Genomic DNA, 25051 nt, shown 5'->3' with positions numbered 1-25051 from the left:
CCCTGCTTGGGTCATTACAGCATCAATGTGAGAATTGTTCCACGTGAGAAGTGCCCAATTTCTGAAAGTCTCTTGTTTTTCTTTTTTCTCTTTTCTACAGTATAACTACAAAAACAAGAATCATACAGCAGTTCGTGAGGAGATGGTTCAGATTGCTAACTATGTTGATAGTGTAAGTTATCTTTCATGTTTTAAGATGCAAATAATTCCTTTTTATTCAATTCACATTTATTTGTCAAAAATTGAAAATCATTATTTATATATCACTAAAAACAGTGATTAATAACAGGTCTTGGAAGCAAGGTGTTAGTTTTCTCTGTTACGCTGATGATACTCCGCTCTATATTTCTTCAAAAACTGGATGACTAGTAATTTCCTATTACTTCTGAAATTCTAATTGTTAAAACAAAAAAACTCTGCACCTAATAACCTAGAATACTGTCTAACAATTGATGGCTGCTCTGTCAAGTCTTCGTCGTCGGTTAGGAACCTGGGTGTGCTCTTTGATGCCAACCTTTCATTTGAAAGCCACGTTTCTAGCATCTGTAAAAACGCATTCTTCCATCTTTAAAGGGGTCATGACATGAGAAACCAAATTTGCCTTGATCTTTTAGTATATAAGAGGTCTTTGTAACATTAAAACGTCCTGCAAGTTTCATAGCTTAAGACGTCCTCCCCATTATAAACGAATCATTTATTTAATCAAGCTCTAAATACAGCTCGTTCTGGATTCATGGTAAGAAGTGACGTCACGGTACGAAGTGACGTACCAGCGTTTGCATATGACCGCCTCCAGCACAAGACAACTACGCTTTAAGCGCAAGACAACTACGCTCATTTCGTATCGTTGTCGGGCCCGCGCGCCTCACAAGTGTTCAGTCGACGGACAGCGAGTATGGGTCTGTGTACAGGGAAATTACGATGCCACGCAGATGTGCTGTTCCTGGCTGTGGACAAACAACATCTTTGAATACGCTGCGAAAGATCCAGTTGTCAGGGGAAAATGGATGCACTTTATTTTTTGCGGACGTCTCAGTCACGGCAGTGTTAGTTTAAGCGTTTGTTCTATACATTTGAAGGATGACTGTTTTGAGAACAAATCCCAAAATTATGCTGGCTTTGCCAGAAAACTGTTGCTCAAAGGTAAGTCCGTGCCGACTATTCTGGGCTCAACAACGACGACGTAAACTGTAAGTAATGTGTTTAAAACTTTAAACTACTTTTTAAATACGCTGAATCCGCACAGGTTCTGGCTGGGGGCGTTAATAATTGATGCATAGGCACTAACGTTAGCCAATCATAACAGTGGGCGTTAACACTGAACTCTTAAACGGGAAACACCCCCAAAACAGACTGTTTGAATCAGAGGATGAGAAACAGGGTGGGAAAAGGTCATAAATCACTACATTTTAAAAGTTTTTTGTAAAAAAAACTATAGTAATACTATATTTGCACCCTAAGGGAACATAATAATAAAATAAAAAAAAACATGTCATGACCCCTTTAAAATATATCTAAATTACGACATATGCTCTCAATGAAATGCAGACAAGTTAGTTCATGTATTCCTGACATCAAGGCTAGATTATTGTAATGCTCTTGTAAAAGCCATTATGCTCTATTTAAATGTCTGTTGTAGTTCCACTGGGGGACACTGGGTGGAGTGTGCGTTTACTTGGTATATAGGTAACCAGAGAGCAAGAGAGGCCAGGTGTAATGAATGAGGGAAGCAGACAATTTTTGACCGTGTCAAGATCATGTAAGGACATGCAAACTGGTGTATTACAATGTGTTGGAGCATCAGAACTGAGACAAATAAAATAGATAAATGCAGTACTGGACTGGAAGCGTCTTGTTTGGAGTCACGCGTCAGATAGCCCTACAAGCACCTCTACGCGACAAGATGGTAAATGTCGCTACACTCTACTGGGTGGTTGCCCTGCATGCTTAATAAACAAACTACAGCTGGTCCAAAACGCAGCTGCTCTTACTCTAGTAAGAGTTCTTACTAGAACGAGGAAGTATGACCATATTAGCCCGGTTCTGTCAACACTGCATTGGCTCCCTATTAAACATTGTATACATTTTAAAATCTTGCTAATTAATTAAAAAGCACTAAATGGTTTAGCTCTCCAGTACTTGAGCGAGCTCTTAACGCATTATAGTCCTTCACGTCTATTGTGATCTCAAAATTCTGGCCAGTTGATAATACCTAGAATATCAAAAATCGCCGTAGATCCTTTTCCTATTTAGCACCAAAACTCTGGAACAGTTTTCCTAGTATTGTTCGGGAAGCAGACACACTCTGTCAGTTTAAATCTAGACTAAAAACACATCACTTTAACCTGGCATACACAGCACATTATCAGCTTTTATAATTCAAATAATGTAAAATGATTATTAGGCTGCATAAATTAGGTCAGCCGGAACCGGGAACACTTCCCATAACACCTGATGTACTCGTTACATTATAAGAATGTATAGCATCTACGCTAATATTAGTCTCTCTGTTTATCCTGAGGTTTACCGTACTTAGCCGGATACGGGCCGTATCCAGATCAGATGGAGGACCTGTGCCTAGACACGACCACAGCCCTGAAGTGTCAGCAGAGACCGTGTCAACTAGACTATCCCCTGCGAAAGCCTCATCGATGTACAGATGAAAACGTTATCAAAATGATTCCCGTTTACACGCATCCGTGGAAACGACTAAAAACGCTGTATTATGCATGCAAGTAATTGGCAGTGTCACTTTGTAAAGAAAGACTACATGCCTGCATTCAATTGCGCATACCTATAGACTAAGCACGTAATACGCATGTGCATGCCGTCACTGTTTTCACAGATTCACGTTTTTTACGTTTACACTGAGATGATAACAGTATCGCCTAGCATTGTTTTTCAAAAGTATTTTGAAAAGCAGTATTTATAGTATTTACAGTATTTATACAGCATTTCAAAACCCTTTTCAAAAACTTGCACTTTAAAGATGTGTTTTTTAAGATGTGTTTTTAGGCCACCAAAACGCTGATGTAAATGAACTGAGCGCATTAAAAGTTTTCTGTTTTCAGTTGAAAACTGTGTCATGTAAGCGGCCCCTAAGTTAATAACTAATGATTTTTACAACGGAAATGAATCTATTAAAAATGTACTTAAGCTAGACAATGACTTTCTTCTAGAGCTGATGTACAGCCAAAACAATCTTTGTTGCATTAATTTCTTATCACTGTAAAGCTGCTTTGAAACAATCTGTATTGTAAAAAAGTACTATATAAATGAAGGTGACAAGACTTGACTAGTTATTTTCTCACTTGATCTATTTTTCCTGCTTCCTCTTAGATGTACATGACTCTGAATATTCGTGTTGTGTTGGTGGGGCTGGAGATCTGGTCTGTGCAGAACTTCATCAATACCGATGGCAGTGCTGGAGAGGTGCTGGGCCGCTTTACTCAATGGAGAGAGAAAGAACTAGTTCACCGTCGTCGTCATGACAGTGCACAGCTCATCCTGTACGGCCCTTTCTCTGTTACAATTTATATCAGATGTTAGAAGTGAGTCAGGAGAACATACAGGTGCTGGTCATATAATTAGAATATCATCAAAAAGTTTATTTATTTCAAGAATTCAACTTAACAGGTGAAACTAATATATTATGTAGACTCATTACATGCAAAGTGAGATATTTCAAGCCTTTATATGTTATAATTTTGATGATTATGGCTGACAGCTTATGAAACCCACGAAATCAAAATCCCAGAAAATTTGAATATTACATGAGATCACACAGTAATTACACAGTAATACCATGGTCATTGAACCAGGTTTTTGTTCTTTTGGCAGTGTGGGCAGGTGCAAATCCTGCTGGAAAATAAAAGCATGAAGTGCTCTGAAAATGTCCTGGTAGACGGCTGCGTTGACTCTGGATTTAATAAAGCACAGTGGACCAAAGTCCTCTTTTCTGATGAGAGCAAATTTTGCATCTCATTTGGAAATCAAGGTCCCAGAGGAAGAGAGGAGAGGCACAGAATCCACGTTGCTTGAAGTCCAGTGTAAAGTTTCCACAGTCAGTGATGGTTAGGGGTGCCATGTCATCTGCTGGTGTTGGTCCACTATGTTTTCTGAGGTCCAAGGTCAATGCAGCCGTCTACCAGGAAGTTTTAGAGCAATTCATGCTTCCTGCTGCTGACCAACTTTATGGAGATGCAGATTTCATTTTCCAACAGGACTTGGCACCTGCACACAGTGCCAAAGCTACCAGTACCTGGTTTAAGGACCATGGTATCGCTGTTCTTAATTGGCCAGCAAACTCGCCTGACCTTAACCCTATCTATCTATCTATGGGGTATTGTGAAGAGGAAGAGGTGATATGCTAGACCCAACAATGCTGAAGGCCACTATCAGAGCAACCTGGGCTCTCATAACACCTGAGCAGTGCCACAGACTGACCGACTCATGCCACGCCGCATTGCTGCAGTAATTCAGGCAAAAGGAGCCCCAACTAAGTATTTAGTGCTGTACATGCTCATACTTTTCATGTTCATACTTTTCAGTTGGCCAGCATTTCTAAAAATCCTTTTTTTGTATTGGTCTTAAGTAATATTCTAATTTTCTGAGATACTGAATTTGGGATTTTCATTAGTTGTCAGAATTCATCAATAATCATCAAAATTAAAATAAATAAAAATTGAAATATACCAGTCTGTGTGTAATGAATGAATATAATGTACAAGTTTCACTTTTTGAATGGAATTACTGAATTAAATCAACTTTTTCATGATATTCTAATTATATGACCAGCACATGTATATAATATAATCAATACATTCATAGTAATATCACTCAAAGGGAGCTTGTACAGGGAACACAGGGATGAGAACCTAATACAAAGCTTTGCTGCACACCATAATTTGCCATTGCAAGATCAGATGTCTCTTCATTTACATAAACAAAATGCTAATATCACAGTAGCTGTAATGAAGTGCACGAGGAGAGTGATAGAGAACAAAAAGAGTTTATAATAAAATAAACGAGAAACACTCAGGAGATCGTATGAGAACAAACTAACATAACATTGTTAACTAAGACGATACTGGTCAAGGGAACTAAGGAAACACAGGGCTTAAATACATGTACATGGAGAGGTCTGATATTACTCACATTACTTGCATTCTAAAATCCTGTTAAAGTATGTAGATCATGTAGTATTCAGGTCTTGCTCGTAGCTAGAAACACTGTCTTTCCAAGCTTTAGTTTTTGTGCTAGTAGTTCTCAATAAATGATCGGTGCCGAAAAGAGAAAGTTCTTGCATTGTAAAGTATATCTTCAAAAGATCAAGAAAAATCCAGTTTTCCATTATGTGATATATATGCCCACTTTAGATTTATTGTTCTAGTAATAATGATGTGCAGTTATGGCTACAGAAATTCCCTGCCTGCCTGATTCTCTTCCTCTCTCCTTTCACAGAAAGAAAGGATTTGGTGGAACAGCAGGCATGGCTTTTGTTGGCACGGCTTGTTCCAGAAGTCATGGTGGTGGAATTAATGCGGTATGATATCTCTGATCTACTTCTCATAATGCTACAGATACTCACACACACTGTTAGTCAGTGTCTGCTGAACAGTGACTTTCACCAGTATCTAAATCTCTGTCTTTGTATGTATATGTGTGCATTTTCCCCTCAGTTCACCAATAATAATGTGATGTCATTTTCCTCCATCGTGGCTCATGAGCTGGGTCATAATCTTGGGATGAACCATGATGATGGCCGAAACTGTAAATGCGATGTCACGCACTGCATTATGAACTCAGGGGCAACGTGAGTGTTTTTTGTGTATAGTTTGTTACAAATTTCAGTATGCTGTGAGATTTTAGTTTTCACCCGTTTTTTTGTCCTCAGTGGTTCTCGTAACTTTAGCAGCTGTAGTGCTGATGACTTTGAGAAGATGATCTTGAACTCAGGTGGCCGCTGTCTGCTGAACGTACCACGGCCGGACGAGGCATACAGCGCCCCCTTCTGCGGGAACAAGCTGGTGGATGTGGGCGAAGAGTGTGACTGTGGATCAGAGGAAGTGAGTTGTCTGATTCCAGATCAGTTTAGAGCTGATCCTGATTTGACATTACTAAAGAACATGATAACTGTTGGCTGATTTAGTAACCAACTGAACTGTTGAGCCAGTGATGTTAATGCTCATGAAGACCAGGGCTGCATGCAACAACTAATTTATAATTATAATTATAATTAATAATGAATATAATTGTAATAATAAACTAAATAATAATAAATATCCTCTTATTTTTAACTGCTTTTATTTCCAACAAATGTCAAAAATAAATATTTATAATATATATATATATATATATATATATATATTAATGTAATATTTGTATGAACATAAAATTATTCAACACCCAAGAAAAACTGAACAAGTTTCACAGACATTTAATGAACAGAAATAGAGTAACAAGCCCTTGACGAAGGTTGGGGGTCAATATCAAAAGTAGCAGTCAGTATCTGGTGTGCTGCTTTAAGTACTTATAGTGCATCTCATCCTCATGGACTGCACCAGATTTGTAAGTTCTTGCTGTGAGATGTTACCCAATTCTTCCACCAAGGCATTGACCTCAAACACATCTGGGAGGACACAATGCTTTGCTACCCACTGTGAGAGCGATCAGCTGTCTCCTTGCAGCACTGTCTTAGGTGTCTTACATTACTGACATTACAGTTTATTGCTCTGGCCACATCCGCGGTCATCATGCCTCTCTGCAGCATGTCTATGGCATGTTCACTCAGGGGAGCAGGCACCCTAGGCATCTTCTGATGTTTTCCAGAGTCAGTAGGAAGGTCTTTTTAATATCCTAAGTTATTGTAATTGTGACCTTGATTGTCTACCCTCTGTAAACTGTTAGTGTCTTAAGGACTTCCACAGGTGAATGTACAATGATTTATGGTTCATTGAACAAGCATGAAAAACATTGTTTAAACCAGAGCATGTGAGCGGAGCGGTAATAATCCCTCTGGGCCGTAGAGAACCTTTCTGAAGATTCCTCTCTGCTTGCTCAGTCCGCTCAGAATCTTTGAAACAAGCAATAGGTCTTCGGTTATGGAGTTCAAATAAATGTTTAATATAAAAGTTGTGAACCTACATAAATGCACTGTAGTTAAGAACGAAAAAGAATTGAAAATGAAATACCTTCACAGCTGTTAGTGAACATCCCAAAGCCGTTCACTTTGCTGAGAGTGGCGTTTAGATGAATATGTAAATGTGTGGTGTGCACTTTCCTCTCAATAACAAAATAAGCTAAAAATTGACACTGAACTAAAATTAAAGTGGTGAGAAAACAGCAGTAAAGAAAGCATCTGATCATTGCGATGTGGATATGTTTGATTCAGTTCTGCAATTTAGCACTCACATTACATTTATTAATACCACTTTCTACAAAATATTGCTTTAAAGCATAGGCCTTCAACCCTGCTCATTGGGACCCTCTGTCCTGCAGTTTAGCTACAACCCTGATCAAACACACCTAAACCAGCTAATCAGTGTCTTTAGGGTTGCCTGAAAATACACAGGCCAGGTGAGCTGAAGCAGGTTGGAAATAAACTTTGCTGGACAGTGGGTCCCCAGGGACAGGGTTGAATATCTAGGCTTTCAAGCCAAAAATATGAACTGTAATTACAATCAGAAATGCGTACAGTACAGAGAAATTTCATGTTGGAGCGGGATTTGAGTGAACTTTTTTTAACCAGTGGTCTGGCACAGAGCGTTACACTGCTCTGCTTCGCTCACATGCTGTGGTTTAAACCTATCCTGTAAAGCTTGTTTGGATTTTACAAAATTATCTTTTAAAGTAGAGTATCCTAAAAAAGGATGTTTCTTTTTTTTTTGCATCCCTAATGAAGAATATCGAGAACTTCTGAAGGTTGATTATGTAAATGTTTCAGGAGTGTGCGAAGGACCCGTGCTGTGAGCCGAAAACGTGTAAGCTAAGGTCTGGTGCTCAGTGTGCGTACGGGGTCTGCTGCAAGAACTGCAGGGTAATTAAACCTTTTCTAACACTGTAGCTCTTCTCCTAACCTTGAGATGCAATGTTGTTGTTATTGTTAACTTAAATTAATAAAAAAAGAGCTATTCTATAATATAATACTATTATTTATATACTATAATAGAAATAGTAATGATACAAAAATAACACTGGCAAGATGCATACCATGCTGGTTTATAACTTGTTCTGACCAAATTGTAAGGCAATACATGTATTCTTCACGCAAAGAGTTTAAGACCAAATTTGTCTAGTTCGGTCATATATATATATATATATATATATATATATATATATATATATATATATATATATATATATATATATATATATATATATATATATATATATTCCATTAAAGCATCAAAACTTGTCACCAAGCATCTCTCTTGGACAGAGCTAATATATACATGCATATGCCATTTGACAATTTGCAGTTGTACTATTTGCTTGCATGGTCTGATCAAATTTTCTCTATCTGTCAGTTTTTACCTGGTGGCACCGAGTGCAGAAGCAGCACTGATGAATGTGATTTGGCAGAGTATTGTAACGGGACATCTGCCCTCTGTCAGAACGACGTCTACATACAGAACGGTCATCCCTGCAAACAAGACCAGGCTTACTGCTACAACGGCCAGTGCCAGCACTATGACTCCCAGTGTCAGGCCATATTCGGCATAAGTGAGTACACGATTTTGTACTTGTAGGGCTGGGTAATATAAGAATTAAGAATATTGTTTATCCAGTATTGATTAAAATAAAAGATATTCTGATATAAATGTTTGTTTATATTCCCTACCCCTATTTTGCCCTGATCTAAGCATAAAAAATAATTTCAAAATTATTATCAACAGTTATTTAGAAAGACATACCCACAAAACTTGTGAGCTGATCATGCATTAATATCATATATAGTATTTTACATTAAGTTGAAACAATAAATCGACAAGAGGGGCTGATTGATATTATGTTTATGTAATTATATGGTATAATTCAATTCAATTCAAGTTTATTTGTATAGCACTTTTCACAATACATATTGTTTCAAAGCAGCTTTACAGAAAATGCATTTCAAAAATGTACAAACAAAAATACAGTTAGTTAATCATAAATTTAGGGCATAACATATTGCCGGCGTTGGGTCGTCTCTTCACAGGCGTCGAGTCGTCTCATCACAGGCGTTGGGGCATCTGAAGTCTCCATGAGAGGCTGGATACATAACTGGAGCTGACGAACTCTATTTGAGTTATCTCGGGACAGGCGTCCCGAGATAACGACAAAAAAGGCAGATGAGAAATAATTAGCGTAGCTGCTGTTCATAATATGAATGCATTTGATCTGATTTAACTGTAGTATAAAAGGTACGATGCATTATGTGAATGCTTGGCTAAAGAGATGCGTCTTTAGTCTAGTTTTAAACTGGGAGAGCGAGTCTGAGCCTCGGACAGTATCAGGAAGGCTATTCCAGAGTTTAGGAGCTAGATGTGAAAACGCCCTCCCTCCTTTAGTGGACTTAGTTATCCTAGGTACGACCAGAAGCCTCGAATTTAGCGATCTTAAAGAGCGCGATGGATTGTAGGGCGATAGAAGATCCCTTAAATACACAGGAGCTAAACCATTTAGGGCTTTATAGGCCAGTAACAATACTTTGTAATTGATACGGAACTTAATAGGTAACCAGTGTAGAGATGATAAAATTGGCGTTATATGATCATATTTTCTTGACCTAGTAAGAACTCTAGCAGCTGCATTTTGGACTAACTGTAGCTTGTTTATTGAGGATGCAGGACAACCAGCTAATAAAGCATTACAGTAATCTAGTCTCGAGGTCATGAATGCATGAACTAACTTTTCTGCATCAGAAACTGATAGCATGTTACGTAGCTTAGCAATGTTTCTAAGGTGGAAAAAGGCTGTTCTTGTGACATTTGAAATATGATTTTCAAAAGACAAGTTGCGGTCTAGTATGACACCCAGGTCTTTTACTGTAGGGGATAAAGTAACAGGACATCCTTCTAGATTAAGGTTGTATTGTAAGAGGTTTTGTGGGCAGTTTTTTGGACCAATCAGTAATACCTCAGTTTTCTCTGAATTTAATAGAAGAAAATTACACGTCATCCAATATTTTATATCTTTAACACACTCTGTCATTTTAGATAATTTAGTGTTATCATCTGGTCGTGATGAAATATATAATTGAGTGTCATCAGCATAACAGTGGAAACTTATTCCATGTTTTCTTATAATATTACCAAGTGGCAGCATATAAATTGAGAATAGCAGAGGGCCTAACACAGATCCTTGCGGCAGGGACGTGCAGAGAGTTCCTCAGGGGCAGGGGCTCAAATATAAAAAGGGGCATATATATAAATATATATGTGCTTTGCATCACAGAAATAAATTATATTTTTAAAGTATATTAAAATAGAAAACCATTATTAAAAAAAAAAAAGCTGTATTTTTTATCAAATAAATGTAGGCTTAAAGCAAGCTTGCTTAGAGCTTCTTTAAAAAAAATATAGTAATGTGTGTGTGCAAAAATGTTAAAATAATAAAGTCACCATTTCGCGTGTTGTTGTCAGGCAGCCTACACTTCACATAATAGGCCTGCAGTAGGCCTGGGCTTCATTTAACAAACTATGATAGTTTCATAATGTAAACGGTGTATCAATATAGACTAGGCCTAAATTCAAGTGACTTGAATACTATACTTACCATTAATGCTACTTTTGGTGCTGGTTTGTAGTCAATTAACATCCATTAGTTCAACGACGGAGATTCAGATCACTTCAATGTAAATTCGTCTGTCCATGTAATTTTCAAATGATTTATTTATAAATGACCGTCCAATGATATTTGAACTTCTTGTGCCAGATGACGATTGGTCGGAGTATTATGCATGACAAGGCTTCAGCGAATTAAAGCTGCAGTCCGGCACTTTTTGGGGTTTAAAAATATCAAAAAAGACATTTTTGAAAAAAAACGTAACCAGCCAGTGTTCAAAACAATCTGCTTGCCTTACCTCGATTCAAAACGGTAAGCTTGTAATAATGATTTTAATTCCAATGGTACTGGTGGATTTCCGCGGGAATTTCGAGCATGTCTTTGCGTCATTACGTCACTTCTGTACACATAGAGAAGGAGTCCCCGGCTAGCGTGTGTGGATGATGGAGGTGGAGGTTTAGCTTAGCACTTGGTATGGCGGATCCCGAAAGTTTAAAGCGACAATCACCAGTGACAACTGGAGATTCACCAGTTGTAAAACCCAAAGACTTAAAAAATATATATTTTTCACGTTTTGACGTGATATAAGCAATCGTTAGATTTAATCAGCATGATAGCCTACTGCAATGCTTCCCCCCACCCCCCGAATTTGGTCAGAACAAAAGTGAATGTTACTTACTTGTTCAGATGACATTTTCCGATGAAAATTCTAATGTTGACACTTTCAAAAAGTATACTCTGAGATTGCTGATGACATTAACGTTACAGTATCCACAGCGACGCGGCAGCCTCAATACATTGTGTTCATCCGCGCTGTTTCATGCCGATTTACTACCCACGCACAGTTAATAATTCCGCGAATAACTGCAATTGCAGATTTCTAACAGAGATGGCGACAAAGAGGAAAAACGACGGACTGCAGCTTTAAGTAATATTTTAAAATATGTGTTATGTGGATTTTTAATTGAATCGACACACAACCTTTTATTATAAAAAATAATAATAGTAGGTTAATAAAAAAAAAAGCTTTTTTTTTTTTTTTTCTGCCGTCGAGCCATACTCACTGAAAGACGCTCGAGAGCATCGGTTCCCAAGCAGACTGTGTGGGATACCTACGTGTACACTAATACATTTTCATTTTAAAACGCATAACTTTTGCTACGGTTATGCCTGCCGTCCACACACTACCCTCGAAAATGGAGACCGTCAGTCAAGACCATAGACTAGACCGAAGCAAGACACGCACAACTTGACGCAAGTGACTCAACCCATAGCAACGCGTTATAGCAACGACACACACCTCAGACTGACAGAAAGGTAAAAATAAACGTGAATTTAGGCTACTTTAGTCTTGTACACATTGTCATGTAAATTATAAGCAAATGCATTTTGTTTTATTGACCACAATATTATCAATTATATTTGTTTGAGAAGGGCACTTTTGATTAATTTTGAAAAAGGGCAGGGGCTCGAGCACCCAAAGCCCCCCTTTTTCTAGTATTTTAGACATAAATGGAAGATTTGAAATGGGTCTGTAGTTTGCTAGGTTATTTGGATCTAATTGTGGTTTCTTAATAAGAGGTTTTATAACTGCCAGCTTGAACGTTTTTGGAACGTGACCTAAAGATAGAGACGAGTTAATAATATTGAGAAGAGGCTCTTCCACTACAGGTAACACTTCTTTCAGTAGTTTAGTGGGTATTGGATCTAATAGACATGTTGTTGGTTTAGATGCAATGATAAGTTTATTTAGCTCTTCCTGTCCTATAGTTGTAAAGCGCTGTAGTTGTTCTTGAGGGGCAATAATTGAGGCTGAATCATAAGACGCTGTCAAAGATTGTACATTTACAATTGTGTTTCTGATGCTTTCTATTTTCTCAGTGAAGAAATTCATGAAATCATTACTATTAAAATGTAATGGAATATTTTGGTCAGGTGATGTCTGTTTATTTGTTAATCTAGCCACGGTGCTAAATAAAAACCTTGGATTATTTTGGTTGTTTTCTATTAGTTTGCGGAGATGCTCAGCCCTTGCTGCTTTTAGAGCCTTTTTATAACGTGACATACTGTCTTTCCACGCAATTCTAAAGACTTCTAAATTAGTTTGTTTCCCTTTGCGCTCTAAGTCACGAGTTTCTCTCTTGATAACATGCGTAGCACTGTTGTACCATGGTGCTTTAGTTTTCTCTCTAACCTTTTTTAATCTAATTGGAACAACAATTTCTAATGTACTAGAGAGAATGGTGCTCATACTGCTAGTCATTTCCTCTAGTTCATCTGTTAGTTTGGGTTCACTGAGAAGCTGAGATAGATCAAGTAAGCTATTCAAGAATCTATCTACAGTGGTTGGAAGGATTGTTCTGCCTGGTCGATAACGCGGCGCAACATGACACATTTCAGCAGTGCGTAGTATGCAAGTTACCATGTAATGATCAGTGACGTCATCACTTTGCGGTGTAATATCTATATCGGTTGGATCGGTTCCATATGATATAATTAAATCTAGAGTATGATTAAGACGATGAGTGGGACCACTAACGTTTTGCTTGACCCCAAAGGAGTTTAGTAAATCTGTAAACGCAGCCCCTAACGCATCATTTGTGTTATCAACGTGTATGTTCAAATCACCAACAATTATTGCCTTATCGACATTGACTAATAGATCTGCGAGAAAATCTGCAAACTCTTTTAGGAAATCTGCATAGGGCCCTGGAGGTCTATATACAGTTGCCAAGGCTAGAGATAATAGAGATTTCTTTCTTACATCTAAAAGCGTCACATTTAGCACAAGTACTTCAAACGAATTAAACCTGTGGCCTGTTTTCTGAGTAACATTAAGAATATCTCTATAGATTGTTGCAACACCGCCGCTACGACCAATCAGACGGGGCTCATGCTTATAACAGTATCCTGGCGGAGTGGACTCATTAAGACCGAAGTAATCATTTGGTTTAAGCCAGGTTTCAGTAAGACAAAGTACATCGAAGCTATTATCTGTGACCATTTCATTTACAATAACCACCTTAGGTGTAAGCGACCTAATGTTTAGAAGACCTAGCTTTAGACATTGTTTTTGTTCACTAATATTGAGATTTTCTGGTTTAATCACAATTAGATTTTTCTTAGATCCTGCAGTAGATTTATTATTTGGCCTCACTAAACGAGGAATAGACACTATTATTTCTATATAGTGTTCTACACTGGTACTTATATCACTTAATTCGGGACAGCAAATAATGTGATTTGGACTTTGACTTACTAGTCATATGGTGTGTAACGTCTTGGAGATGTTGTCCGACAGAACAGCCGCTCCGATTCTGCTGGGGTGCAGGCCATCAGCACGGTAGAGCCTAGGTCGCTCCCAAAACAGATTCCAATTATTTACAAAGAGCAGTCTCTGTTCATTACACCATGACATTAACCATTAATTTAGTGCAAACAATCTACTAAACCTTTCTTGTCCTTGTCGGTACGTGGGAAGCGGTCCAGACACAACGATCTTTGCTTACGCCTGTCCTATCCAATAAAAGGCAAAAAAAAAAGTCAAAAATATTATATATTTAATAATAGTATATTATAATTTTGTAATTGGTTGTGTTGTGAACTATTGCAGCATTTTTCTGTAATGGGTTCCGTTGTGATAATTTGGAGCAAACTCTCAAACTGATGAAGATGTTTGCTTAATTTGCTGGTGGTTTTTTTCTATTTGCATTTGCTTTCTTCAGTTGCAGTGCATTAAGCTCTCTCTGCTACCGTAGGTTTACTTTATCCAGCAGAGAAATGTAGTTTGCGTATCATCTGGCCATACAGCGGTGTTCCGTTTTTCACACAGCGCGATGTGTTAGGGCTCACGCTCTTCAATTTTTGCTCAATGATAGAATATGACAGAACTTGTGTTGTAAAGCTAAACAGACACTGAATAATTCACTATAAGCTGGTCACGAGTTTTAGTTTTTGTTTAACTTAAAAATAAAAGAGAAAATAGAAGTTTATATTCTGTAAATGTAACCCATCTGTCTTTGCTTGTGTGTAGAGGCTAAAGCTGCTCCTGAGCTGTGTTTTAAGGATGTGAACTCTAAAGGTGATCGCTTTGGAAACTGTGGCTACCATTCCAGTGGATTTAAGAAGTGTGAAAGCAGGTACAGCACAAGATATACACCATTACAATTCAATTAAAATTCACAATCAGCAATTCAAATTCTGAAATTTTATAAAAACATACACACTCTTAATCTTTCAGGAACGCCATGTGCGGGAAGCTACAGTGTGAGAACGTTCAATCGTCAGTCATATTTGGCATCAAGCCATCAATCATCCAGACCCCCATCGCCGGCACTACCTGCTGGGGCGTGGATTTCCTCCTGGGCTCTGATGTACCTGATCCCGGCATGGTCAACGAGGGCACCAAGTGTGGAGCTAATAAGGTAACAGAGAAAAGCAACATTGAACATACAAAGTTTCTGCTTAAATTGTGCACACAGATTGGCAAAATATGTTTGTTGGATTATTTAGCCACTTTCATGTATGTGCACATATTCTCAGGGATTCTGCGGGTCTTAAAAAAAGCCCTAATTTGCCCTTACACAATTTAAGGCCTTAAAGGGTCTTAAATCAGAGCAAAAAGTCTTAAATTCTTAAAATCATGGCATGAAATGTTGCATGCATTGCAAAAACAATAAATATTTTCCTCAGTATTTATGTCCTGTTTTCTAATACAAGATTACTTGAATTATTAATTCCAATACATCTTTGAATCTATACATTTTCTTGAGATGCAAATGTAAGTCTTGAAAAATTAAACAAAATGAAGTGTTTGTGCTTTAAAAATAACAAATACCCGTCAATGAGTTATCAAACTTTCCTTTGAATTCTTTCTGAGACATTTGGCAGATATTTGTTCTGGTTTTAATCATAAACTCACTTCATTTTGATACATTTCAAAGAAAAAAAGAATTCATATTTTATTCCATTTTGTATCTTAATACGATTTGTTTTAAGATTCTTTAGACATTTGCACTGAAAAAAAAAGACAAAATTCTAAGGGAAAAACATCCCTTTTTTGCAGTGTGATCAGAAGTTACAGTCAAATATATTATCAGAAGTTACAGTCAAATATATTATTTCCATAATCTATAATACATTTGCATTTAGATACCATATTAATGTATTGAGTTCCTTTCAACTTATTCCTTACATTTTCTTTACAAGGTATTCTCCCCACTAGGATAATTTCTTTATTTTTCCCAAAGCAATCGTCCTTGCTTTGAAGGATGTATTGTAATAGATTGTATTGTGTCTCTTGTATCTTGTCTCTTGTGTAAATTTAATGTTAAATATGCCAATATACTTTTTTCTGTATTTGCAACTTTTCCCCTACCCAGACTTTAAAAAAAATTTCTCTCAATTATAAATATATATAAAACTGTTGTTGTTCCCAATACTATTTCCATTACCATCATGCTAAGCATGGCAGAGATCAATTGAGTTTCTCCTCAAATACAATATACCATAATGATCAGACATCCGCTTTATTTGTCATTACCAAACTGATGAGTACTTAGAATGTTTCATTAAGAAACATCAGTTTGTTTTATATTATTTAATTTTTTTTTATCAAAGTGTGTTGACTGCTAGTTAACTTGTTAGTATGCCCAAGGCTTGAACTTTTTCTCCAAAACTGACAAAACTGAAAAAATAAAGTAATCATTCACTTTAAAGGATAGTTCAACCAAAAATGAAAATTCTGTCATTATTTACTCACCCTCAAGTTGTTCACTTGTTCACCCTCAAAGAGCAAAGAAAACAAACTACAATAGAACAAATGATGTAATAAAATAGAAGACAAATGAAAATCATTTGTCTTCTATTTTATTACATCATTTGTTCTAAAAACATGTCATACTAGAAATACTACATAAAATGTATAATCAAATGTATAAAGAGCAATGCAGTCTTTACTGTGTAAATTAAATAAATATGTATTAAAAATTACTAAAGTGATTTAGTCAAGAGCAGTGAGAGATTTTCTCTATTTTTTGTTGTTTGACTAGCATTAATAATGACAGCAGGTACATTTGGATGCTGTCACTTTAAAACTGACTGCACTAAGATACTCACACATTTTTTCTCAACAGTTGGAACTGTGTTTACGTTCACTTAAGACATACAGTGTAGAACAAGTATTTCAAGAACTACAGGAAACGTATGATCTCTGTAATTGCAAACAAAGGTGTCTGTACCAAATATTAAGTTCTGCTTTTCTGATGTATCAAATACTTATGTCATGAAATAAAATGCAAATTAATTATTTAGAAATCATACAATGTGATTTTCTGGATTTTTGTTTTAGATTCTGTCTCTCACAGTTAAAACCTGCAAAATCGGCAGTGTATCAAATACTTGTTCTCCCCACTGTAAATGACTCTGTTTACTTGCAAATACATGGTCACTTTTACTCAAAGGTATGTGTATTTAACCATTTAAGTCTTAGGCGGCAAAAAGCACTCAGTTCAGTTCTCAAGTGCTCTGTCGCACATCTCTGACAGCTCTCCTAGAGAGCGAAGTTAGTTCGAAATGTATTCTTTTTGAACTGCAGTGCCTAAAAACGCATGCAAACGATAAGCTTTCGTGACCGCATAGCACAGCAACGTCACATGAGCGTAACCAAGATAGAGACGATAGTCCAAAATCTCTACCGCTTGACAAACTGTCTACTGGTAATATCGCCCGTTTATTAAAGAACATGGGTAACGTCTAGGTTACTAATATAACCCTCGTTCCCTGAAGGAGGGACCCGCTGGCATTTTCAGGGGAGGTCAGGGAGTAAAACAACTGGCCGTGGGACGTGTCCAGAGAGGCAAACAAGTATCAAGGCAAACAGCTCACGATGGTTTGGTAGCACGTCGGAGCAGGCTCTTGATTGCCTCAGCCTGCTTCTGTACTGCCGAGAACTGCTGGGCACAGTCCTCGACAGCGTCGCCGAAAAGGCCACCTTGTGAGCGTCAAGAAAGCGCACTTTGTATTTGAGAATATCTTGTTGTGTTCAGCAGAAGAAAAAATGTCATATACCGGTAGGTTTGGAACAACTTCAAGGTGAATAAATTGAGTGACTCAAACAGAATTAAAATTTTTGGGTGAACTATCCAAACACATTTGAAAGAATCCACTTGAGGGCTGACAGGGCATGATCAGATATTTTTTCCATGACAAAACATAGTTTGAAATACGTTTTTTTCTCTCTCAAAATTTTATCCGCACACTGTATTTTTTTTACTTTTGAAAAACAAACCTTATTATTTGTATTGCAGGTTTGTCTGAATTTTGAGTGCATAGGTGCAGACGTGCTGAATTATGACTGTGACGTTGAAAAGAAATGCCATGGCCATGGGGTACGTATGCATACACTACCCACAATTCAATGCCACCATTTGAAATACTCGTATTTAACCACCTGTTTTTTAAATTCTAATTCTAAATACCTATAGTTCTACATCTTTGTTAAATGTGTGCTGTGTGTTTGTGCTTGACTACTTTAAGGTGTGTAACAGCAATAAAAACTGCCACTGTTATAATGGCTGGGCTCCTCCATTCTGTGAGGCCTCTGGTTATGGAGGAAGCATCGAAAGCGGCCCCACCTGGGATGGTAAGGCTGCTTAACGGCACAGCTAGAGCTTCACAAAGGATTATCAGTACCTTTAACTTGCGTCATCTGTAAATGTGATTACTGGTGCTGTCGATTGATAAAAAACAAACAAATGAATCACTTTTCTGTAATCTCACCTATCTCTCTCTCTCTCTCTCTCTCTCTCTCTCTCTCTCTCTCTCTCTCTTAGATAAAGATACTTCCACAAGGGATGGTCTTCTTGTCTTCTTTTTCCTTGTTCTTCCTCTTCTGGCATTGGGTTTATTCGTGTTCTTCAAGAGGAATGAGCTGAAGCAACGTTTTTTCAGAAAGAAACGCTCTCAGGGTTATGAGTGAGTATAAAGAGTGATATATACTCAACATTTTACTGCACTGTTATGATGTCATCAACTCTGAACAAACCCAGTATGTTTTTTAAATGATAACTGATAATGAACTGTTGAATAAGTAAGGAACAATTTACGACAGGCCGTTGAATTATTCTAAAAATAATGCACACCCGAGGTGGTAATGCGGTCACGAAGCGAACCGGGGTGTGCATTATTTTTCGAATAATTCAACGGCCTGGAGTCAATTATTCCGCTTATACTACAGTTACCACACCTCGAAATATTGTTCAGATGATGTATTTCAAGACGTTTGTAAAGTTTTTGTCATTAAAACGCTCTTGTATGACTAATTCCTTGTGCATCTAAACCCATGCTCCGTTGCTAATTCCAAAACGTCATTTTAGAGTTAGTAACGGAGGTTTGAGCCGCTGATAGCAGAGTAATGCTGGACACACACTTAACGACTAGACACATTCTCTGACTGTGAATGCAGCAGATTTTAAACACCGCTGTGAACACAGACTGAACGCGCTGAAAACGCGTGCATGATCAGTCATAAGTATCAAATTATATTCATAACCGGCCTTACAGTAAGTGTGTCCCCGGGTTTATGCAGTTATTAATGCAGTTATGAGAGAGAGAGAAGCATGTGCGTCAATATTATTATTTATTTATTTATTCAATTCGTTTAAATTCGTTCATTCTTTTTTTCTATTAGTGACCGTAGACTAGACTAAACTTATAATTATATGTCAAGAAGACGCTCTTTTATGCGCTGTGAAAGGAAATCCACTTAGCATGCACTTCCAAAGATTGAGGGCTCGGGCTCAAATTTATACTGTAAAACCGATGCCATCGTTACTGTTCGTACCACTGTGTATACAAGTGCTGAGGAAGCCTCCGGACACGCTGTAAGCAGTAGACCAATCACAACAGACTTTCCTTGTTTCCGTCTGACTAATCATAGCAGGCTCATAGAAAAGATTGGTTTTAGAGTGACTGAATCCTTTATTGAACCGTTCAATACATTGTGAGTAAACAGGTGATGCTGCAATGTATATTATGAGAAAAAATTTTTGCAAGGAAACCTACTGTAGGAGACTTCCAAAAACTAAATTAGAAACCTTTAAAATAGCATAATGGGACACTTTAAATGTTTTTTATTTTTTTTTATTTTAGATGAAATGTATTGAACAAATTATGTTTAGTGTGTTCAATATAACCTACCTTTTTTTATATTGATCAGCATTCTTTGTTTGTTTCCTCAGAGCTGACAGCAGACCGCAGGCTACTGTGTCCCAGCGAGGAAACCCCAATCGTATAGTAAAGGATGGGGTGAGTGAGCAACACTACCTTTCACTGACTACCATACTGCCGATGTTTAATTCACTAAATGTAGTGCTAATGTAAAACTAACATGTGTAATTAACCTATAGCACTGTACCTTTTTGTAGATTTTTTTTTTCCAGTATATGTGCCTGAGTATAACACAACTTTACAAATGCCCACTAAACGCCTGAGTAATAACAATGCAACAGAAACTTAACTAGCCAGTAAATTAGTTCATTACTGTGTGAAGAGGGAAAACAAGTTTGAAACCTTCCCAGTTAAACAAAACATTACCATTGCATTTCCAGTTCTTTCTATTTGGAAAGAACAATTCATGGGAAGTTAACCAAGTTGAAAGAACAGGTTCATGAGAAATCGTCTGTCCCACACATTTATTGAAGTCATTAAATGTTACATCTCAGTTCTTAACAATAGTCTGCTGATATGAATATAATGACCAGGCTCCTCTTTTTTTCTCTCTTCTTTGATAAAGCACCAGGCTCAGTTATTGCCACGAGAGGAGGTAAATAACTGCATACTATTTATTTAAGTGGGTTTTTACTGTATTTTATACTGTGGGCCATCTCTGTTGCTGTTGCATTTGAAGTACCCTTTTTGCTTCCCTGCATTGTTCCTAACCTTTCTTTCTCTCCTTACACTTTGTCTTTTGTAAGAAAGACACAAGCCATGTGCTCAGAAGAACCATCTTGCACATTCATTTAATTAAATAATTCATTATTATTTAATTAAATACTAAATAATTAAAATAAACTAAATAATTACATTTATTTCAATACATTAAATAATCATTATAGTAATGATAATAATATATTTGATTTACATCTACTAACCTTGACTTGATGTATATGTTAACCAGATTAATTCTCACTTCAGGATTTTTTTTTTCAGAGCTTTATTTTTTTCAGACATTAATTAATAAGCAAAAGAATGCACTATACCAGGGATTCTCAACTCTGGCCTTTAAGGTCCAGTTTCCTGCAGAGTTTAGCTCCAACCGTAATCTAGCTCACCAGTTTATAACTTTCTAGTACCGGTAATCCTAAACATAGACGTATATAAATACATAGACGCCTCATTGGCCTATTTGGCCCGTTGCTGTGATACGTCTGCCATATTGGACCGGGCAAGACTGCTCTATAAACAAATACAAGTAAACGGGGAGCTGCTGTTTATCTTGACAAAAAGCACATTAACAAAATGTTCGGCCTCCAATTAGTAAGAATCTCGGTAGTTAGACCTTAAAAGTTATTCATTGTCATAAGGAATTGTGAAAACTCTTGTTTGTCAAGAATAGATTTGGTTTATTTGTTTATTTTCTGGTTAATTGTGAAGTCATCCCTAATGCAATATATATTGAATGTACATGAAATAGCTTTTTCTGTCTTCAACACCATCATTTTAGCTATTTGTCTCGCACCTTCATTTAACAACACAGCTGGTTTAGTTTTAATCACTGTAATTATTGAAAAAATCACATAAAATTATGTTTAAAAAAATGTGAGTATCCTTGAAAACATTGTCTGTTGTGGCTTAAGTGAACGTAAACCGTAGATAAAGACAAGGCATGTGTACATGCAGTAAATTGGATTTGGTATATACGTTAAATCCGGTAATGTGAGGATTGTTTTAAGTTCACTTGAATTAAACGTTTTTTGAAGCCTAATAAATGTTAAAAAACAGATAGATTTCGATTGCCGGTACACTGTAATGTTGAATGGTTATAATTAATGTTTAAAAAAATCTTTTTCATCGAGACATCAGTAGTAGCGGTATAAGTATCAGCCTTCATTCATTTGGAGATTAACTGTGAAATTACTACATTATAAAATATATTTTGTGTGTATTTGCTTGTTTGTTTGTTTTTAGCATTATTTATTAACACAGACTAATGGTAATAAAATCTCTTAACACAGACTGTATGCTTAGTTGTATGTGATTTCAGTTTGTTGTGATAGCTATTACGGTATGTCACTGAACTCAGACTTAACTCTGACTGATGTTAATTCATTTAAATCTTATTTAGTTCATTCATATATTGTTAAATTACCCATCGTGCATATGTTTGTGCAGTAATAACAGTTTCTGTCTCTTTGCAGGTGGTTCAGACTAATAAATCAGCCTCTGTGCCATCTTACGCCACCAGACCGCCACCACCACCATTTGCACGGTAATAATATACTGTACTATACCGTGCAAAAGTTTGGGTCAGCAATTTTTTTTTTAAAGAAATGAATGTTTATTTATTCAGTAAGGATTTATTAAATTGTCAGTAAAGACATTCGGAATCTTACAAAAGATTTCGATTTCAAATAAATGCTGTTCTGTTGAACTTTCTACTCATCAAAGAATCATGAAAAAACATTAAGTAAATAAGTAAAATATTAAGCTGAACAACAGTTTTTAACATTAATAATAAGGGGGGGGGGGGGGGGGAAATCAGCATATTAGTAATGCCTGCTAAAAATCACAGAAATAAATTGCATCTTAAAATAAATAAAAATAGAATAGTTATTGCAAATTGTAATAATATTCCACAATATTGCTTTTTTTTTTATCTGCATTTTTTATCAAATTAATACAGCCTCGATGAGCATAAGAGACTTCTTTTGAAAACAAAAAAATCTTACTGACCCCAAACTTTTTAATGGAAGTGTAATGCATTCCAAAACATAGTGAGCTGCCTACTTAAACAGCTGTCTTTTAAAGCAGCATTCGATGGATCCTCATAAGTGGCTGATTTGTATGTTCTACACATGCAGCAACATTTTGAAAGCATAATATGTTCATAAATCCAGTTTTTAGAGAGCTTGTTTTTGACCCTCACCTACCCTCTGTCCACTCTCCACAGACCACCTGCTCCTACCCAACAACTAATGCCTCAAAGACCAGCGCCTGCACCCCCAGTATAACACACAACACACAGACTGACAGTTGTATTTCTGTCTGGGATGGACAGGCCAAGTGTGAAATGTGCAGTGGAGTCAAGGAGGAATCAGGTGGTTGCTCCCCCACTTATTCTCCCCTGTCCTTCTGTAAACAGCTGTCAACTGTCAATCAAACTGAGGATCGGTCAATGTTGCGAAAGGAACCTCTACTCGCAATACATCACAGAGTACATGATGGGAGCGAGAGAACTATTTAGCCAATTAACCGCTTCCCACCTGTCACGTGACAAAAGATGCCCATGGCAACAGACCGATCTCCTTAAATGTTAAGATTCTTATGTGCTATATAGGACCACTGCGACTGATTGCACTTCAGTAATATTCACTGTTTATAGGAATGTACAGAGACCCTTTTATTATAGGCTGGCTTTCCTCCCCCTCCACTTTTTGGTGCAAAAGTCAATAATTGTTCCAAAAAAAATGTGTTATAATATGTTAAGGACAAGGACAAATGCGATAATTTAGTTAAATAGGCATCCCTAACATTTTACAAGGTTATCAAGTCATTAGTAATATCTAAATGGCCCGTGGTAACTGCAAATCATCCTCTTTGCACTGTGATGCATAATATTCATATTATAAATAATTTAGGTTTTGCTATACTGGAGTGCAAGACAAGAAACAAAATACATCAAGTAATTTTTATCATTTGAAATTGTTGCTACCAACACAGTGATTTAAAACTACTATTTTACCATTTATATATAGTTTTATTTGACTTTTATTTATATGTAACTTTTATAGAAAATCTATTTTTTACTTTATTTGCCAAGTGAAATTCTGTCCGCAATGAGGCAAAAATCAGGTAAACATGAATACTTGTTTTTAAAAATGGCTATTTCTTAAACCTTCATGATTGACTTTTCTTCTTTTTTGTTTTGTTTTTTTGGTTAACATAATTTTTTTGTTGTTGTTGCAAAATACAAACAACAGTAACAATGAAAACAAAGTCAAAGCTTTTCTTCTGTCATTTTTAAGGGCTACGTGACTTCATGCATGATAACACACTATGCGATAAATAAAATATTTCTTCCTTTATGAAACTGATCAAAAAGAATGAAAAGACCATTTTGTCTGCATGTTTCATAGACTTCTTTCTTTGTGATGACCGTAATACCACATGGGGTTCAATATGTGTATCAAGTCATGCACCCGCAAACAAACACACACAAACAACTACTGTAACATGTCTGTTGTAGACCACATTTAGACAGTATCCTCCCACTAGGACATTTCCGTCATAGCAAAATCAGTAAGTGCCATACATTTCATGTCTGATAAGTGTTATTTTACATGAGTATGATTAACTGAATGAATGATGGACACAACAACCCGCCCTTCACACACTGCATTTACATTCGAAGCAGTTGTGGATTGTTGATGTTTTATGGATAAAAGATGGACTTATTTTGGACTACCTACATTGTAATGTGGATGATGGTTTTTGCATATGAAAATAAAAAAACACTGGTTTGTTTTTAATGATGATGTGAGGTGCATTTTAAACAAGTTGCAAAGCATTATTTTCAGAGAATCAGTGTCATGAACAACCCAGCCCAGGTAATTGAACATTTATGATGTAAATATAAGCCAATTGCTATTGATCATAAAGAAAATTGTAGTCGTGAATGCTGGTGGTACCATTCAGCAGAAAATATACTTGTTTTCAGTGTTATTTTTGTAAACGATTCTATTTAGTAATGTTTTGAATTAGCTTTTAATTTTTTACATTTTAGTTTGTTTTAGCAATTTTGTAATTTTTATCGTGTATATTTCTATTTTTCTTTAATTTATTTATATTTTTAGCCATTTTAGTACTTCAACTTCAACTTGTTTCAGTTATGTGCCTAGGCAACATTTCAGATTTTTAGGTTTACATTTTTATCTAATACCTTTTTTATATATATATGTCAGCTTTATTTCAATTAAATAATTTAATTTAGCTGATTTATGAAAACGCCCAAGGAGGACAGACGTATGCGACAAAACTATATTTCCCACAATTCTCTTACGCACGA

The 25051-nt window shown here is 36.6% G+C and overlaps 1 protein-coding gene across 3 annotated transcripts in view; it reads left to right on the top strand.

Annotated features, from left to right (window-relative positions):
- The window catches only part of adam9a (ADAM metallopeptidase domain 9a), a 63200-nt gene extending 38680 nt beyond the window's left edge, over window positions 1-24520 (top strand). The window contains exons 8-23 of one of the 3 annotated variants that reach the window (XM_079637393.1): window positions 101-172; window positions 3340-3509; window positions 5464-5545; window positions 5682-5815; window positions 5897-6068; window positions 7946-8038; window positions 8529-8724; window positions 14801-14906; window positions 15008-15191; window positions 18075-18155; window positions 18304-18409; window positions 18600-18741; window positions 20007-20073; window positions 20561-20590; window positions 22185-22255; window positions 22937-24520. In XM_079637393.1, the coding sequence (XP_079493519.1) occupies window positions 101-172; window positions 3340-3509; window positions 5464-5545; window positions 5682-5815; window positions 5897-6068; window positions 7946-8038; window positions 8529-8724; window positions 14801-14906; window positions 15008-15191; window positions 18075-18155; window positions 18304-18409; window positions 18600-18741; window positions 20007-20073; window positions 20561-20590; window positions 22185-22255; window positions 22937-22997 (1767 nt within the window). In that variant the 3' untranslated portion in view covers window positions 22998-24520. The remainder of the gene's footprint in view (window positions 1-100; window positions 173-3339; window positions 3510-5463; window positions 5546-5681; window positions 5816-5896; window positions 6069-7945; window positions 8039-8528; window positions 8725-14800; window positions 14907-15007; window positions 15192-18074; window positions 18156-18303; window positions 18410-18599; window positions 18742-20006; window positions 20074-20560; window positions 20591-22184; window positions 22256-22936) is intronic. The other 2 variants (XM_079637394.1, XM_079637395.1) reach the window with 2 other exon arrangements.
- Window positions 24521-25051: the final 531 nt, after the last annotated feature.

Source organism: Phoxinus phoxinus (genome assembly GCF_949152265.1).
Source record: "Phoxinus phoxinus genome assembly, chromosome: 15".
NCBI classification, from domain to species: domain Eukaryota; kingdom Metazoa; phylum Chordata; class Actinopteri; order Cypriniformes; family Leuciscidae; genus Phoxinus; species Phoxinus phoxinus.
The sequence above is the reverse complement of the archived record's forward strand: the minus strand, read 5'-3'. Positions and strand labels throughout refer to the sequence as shown.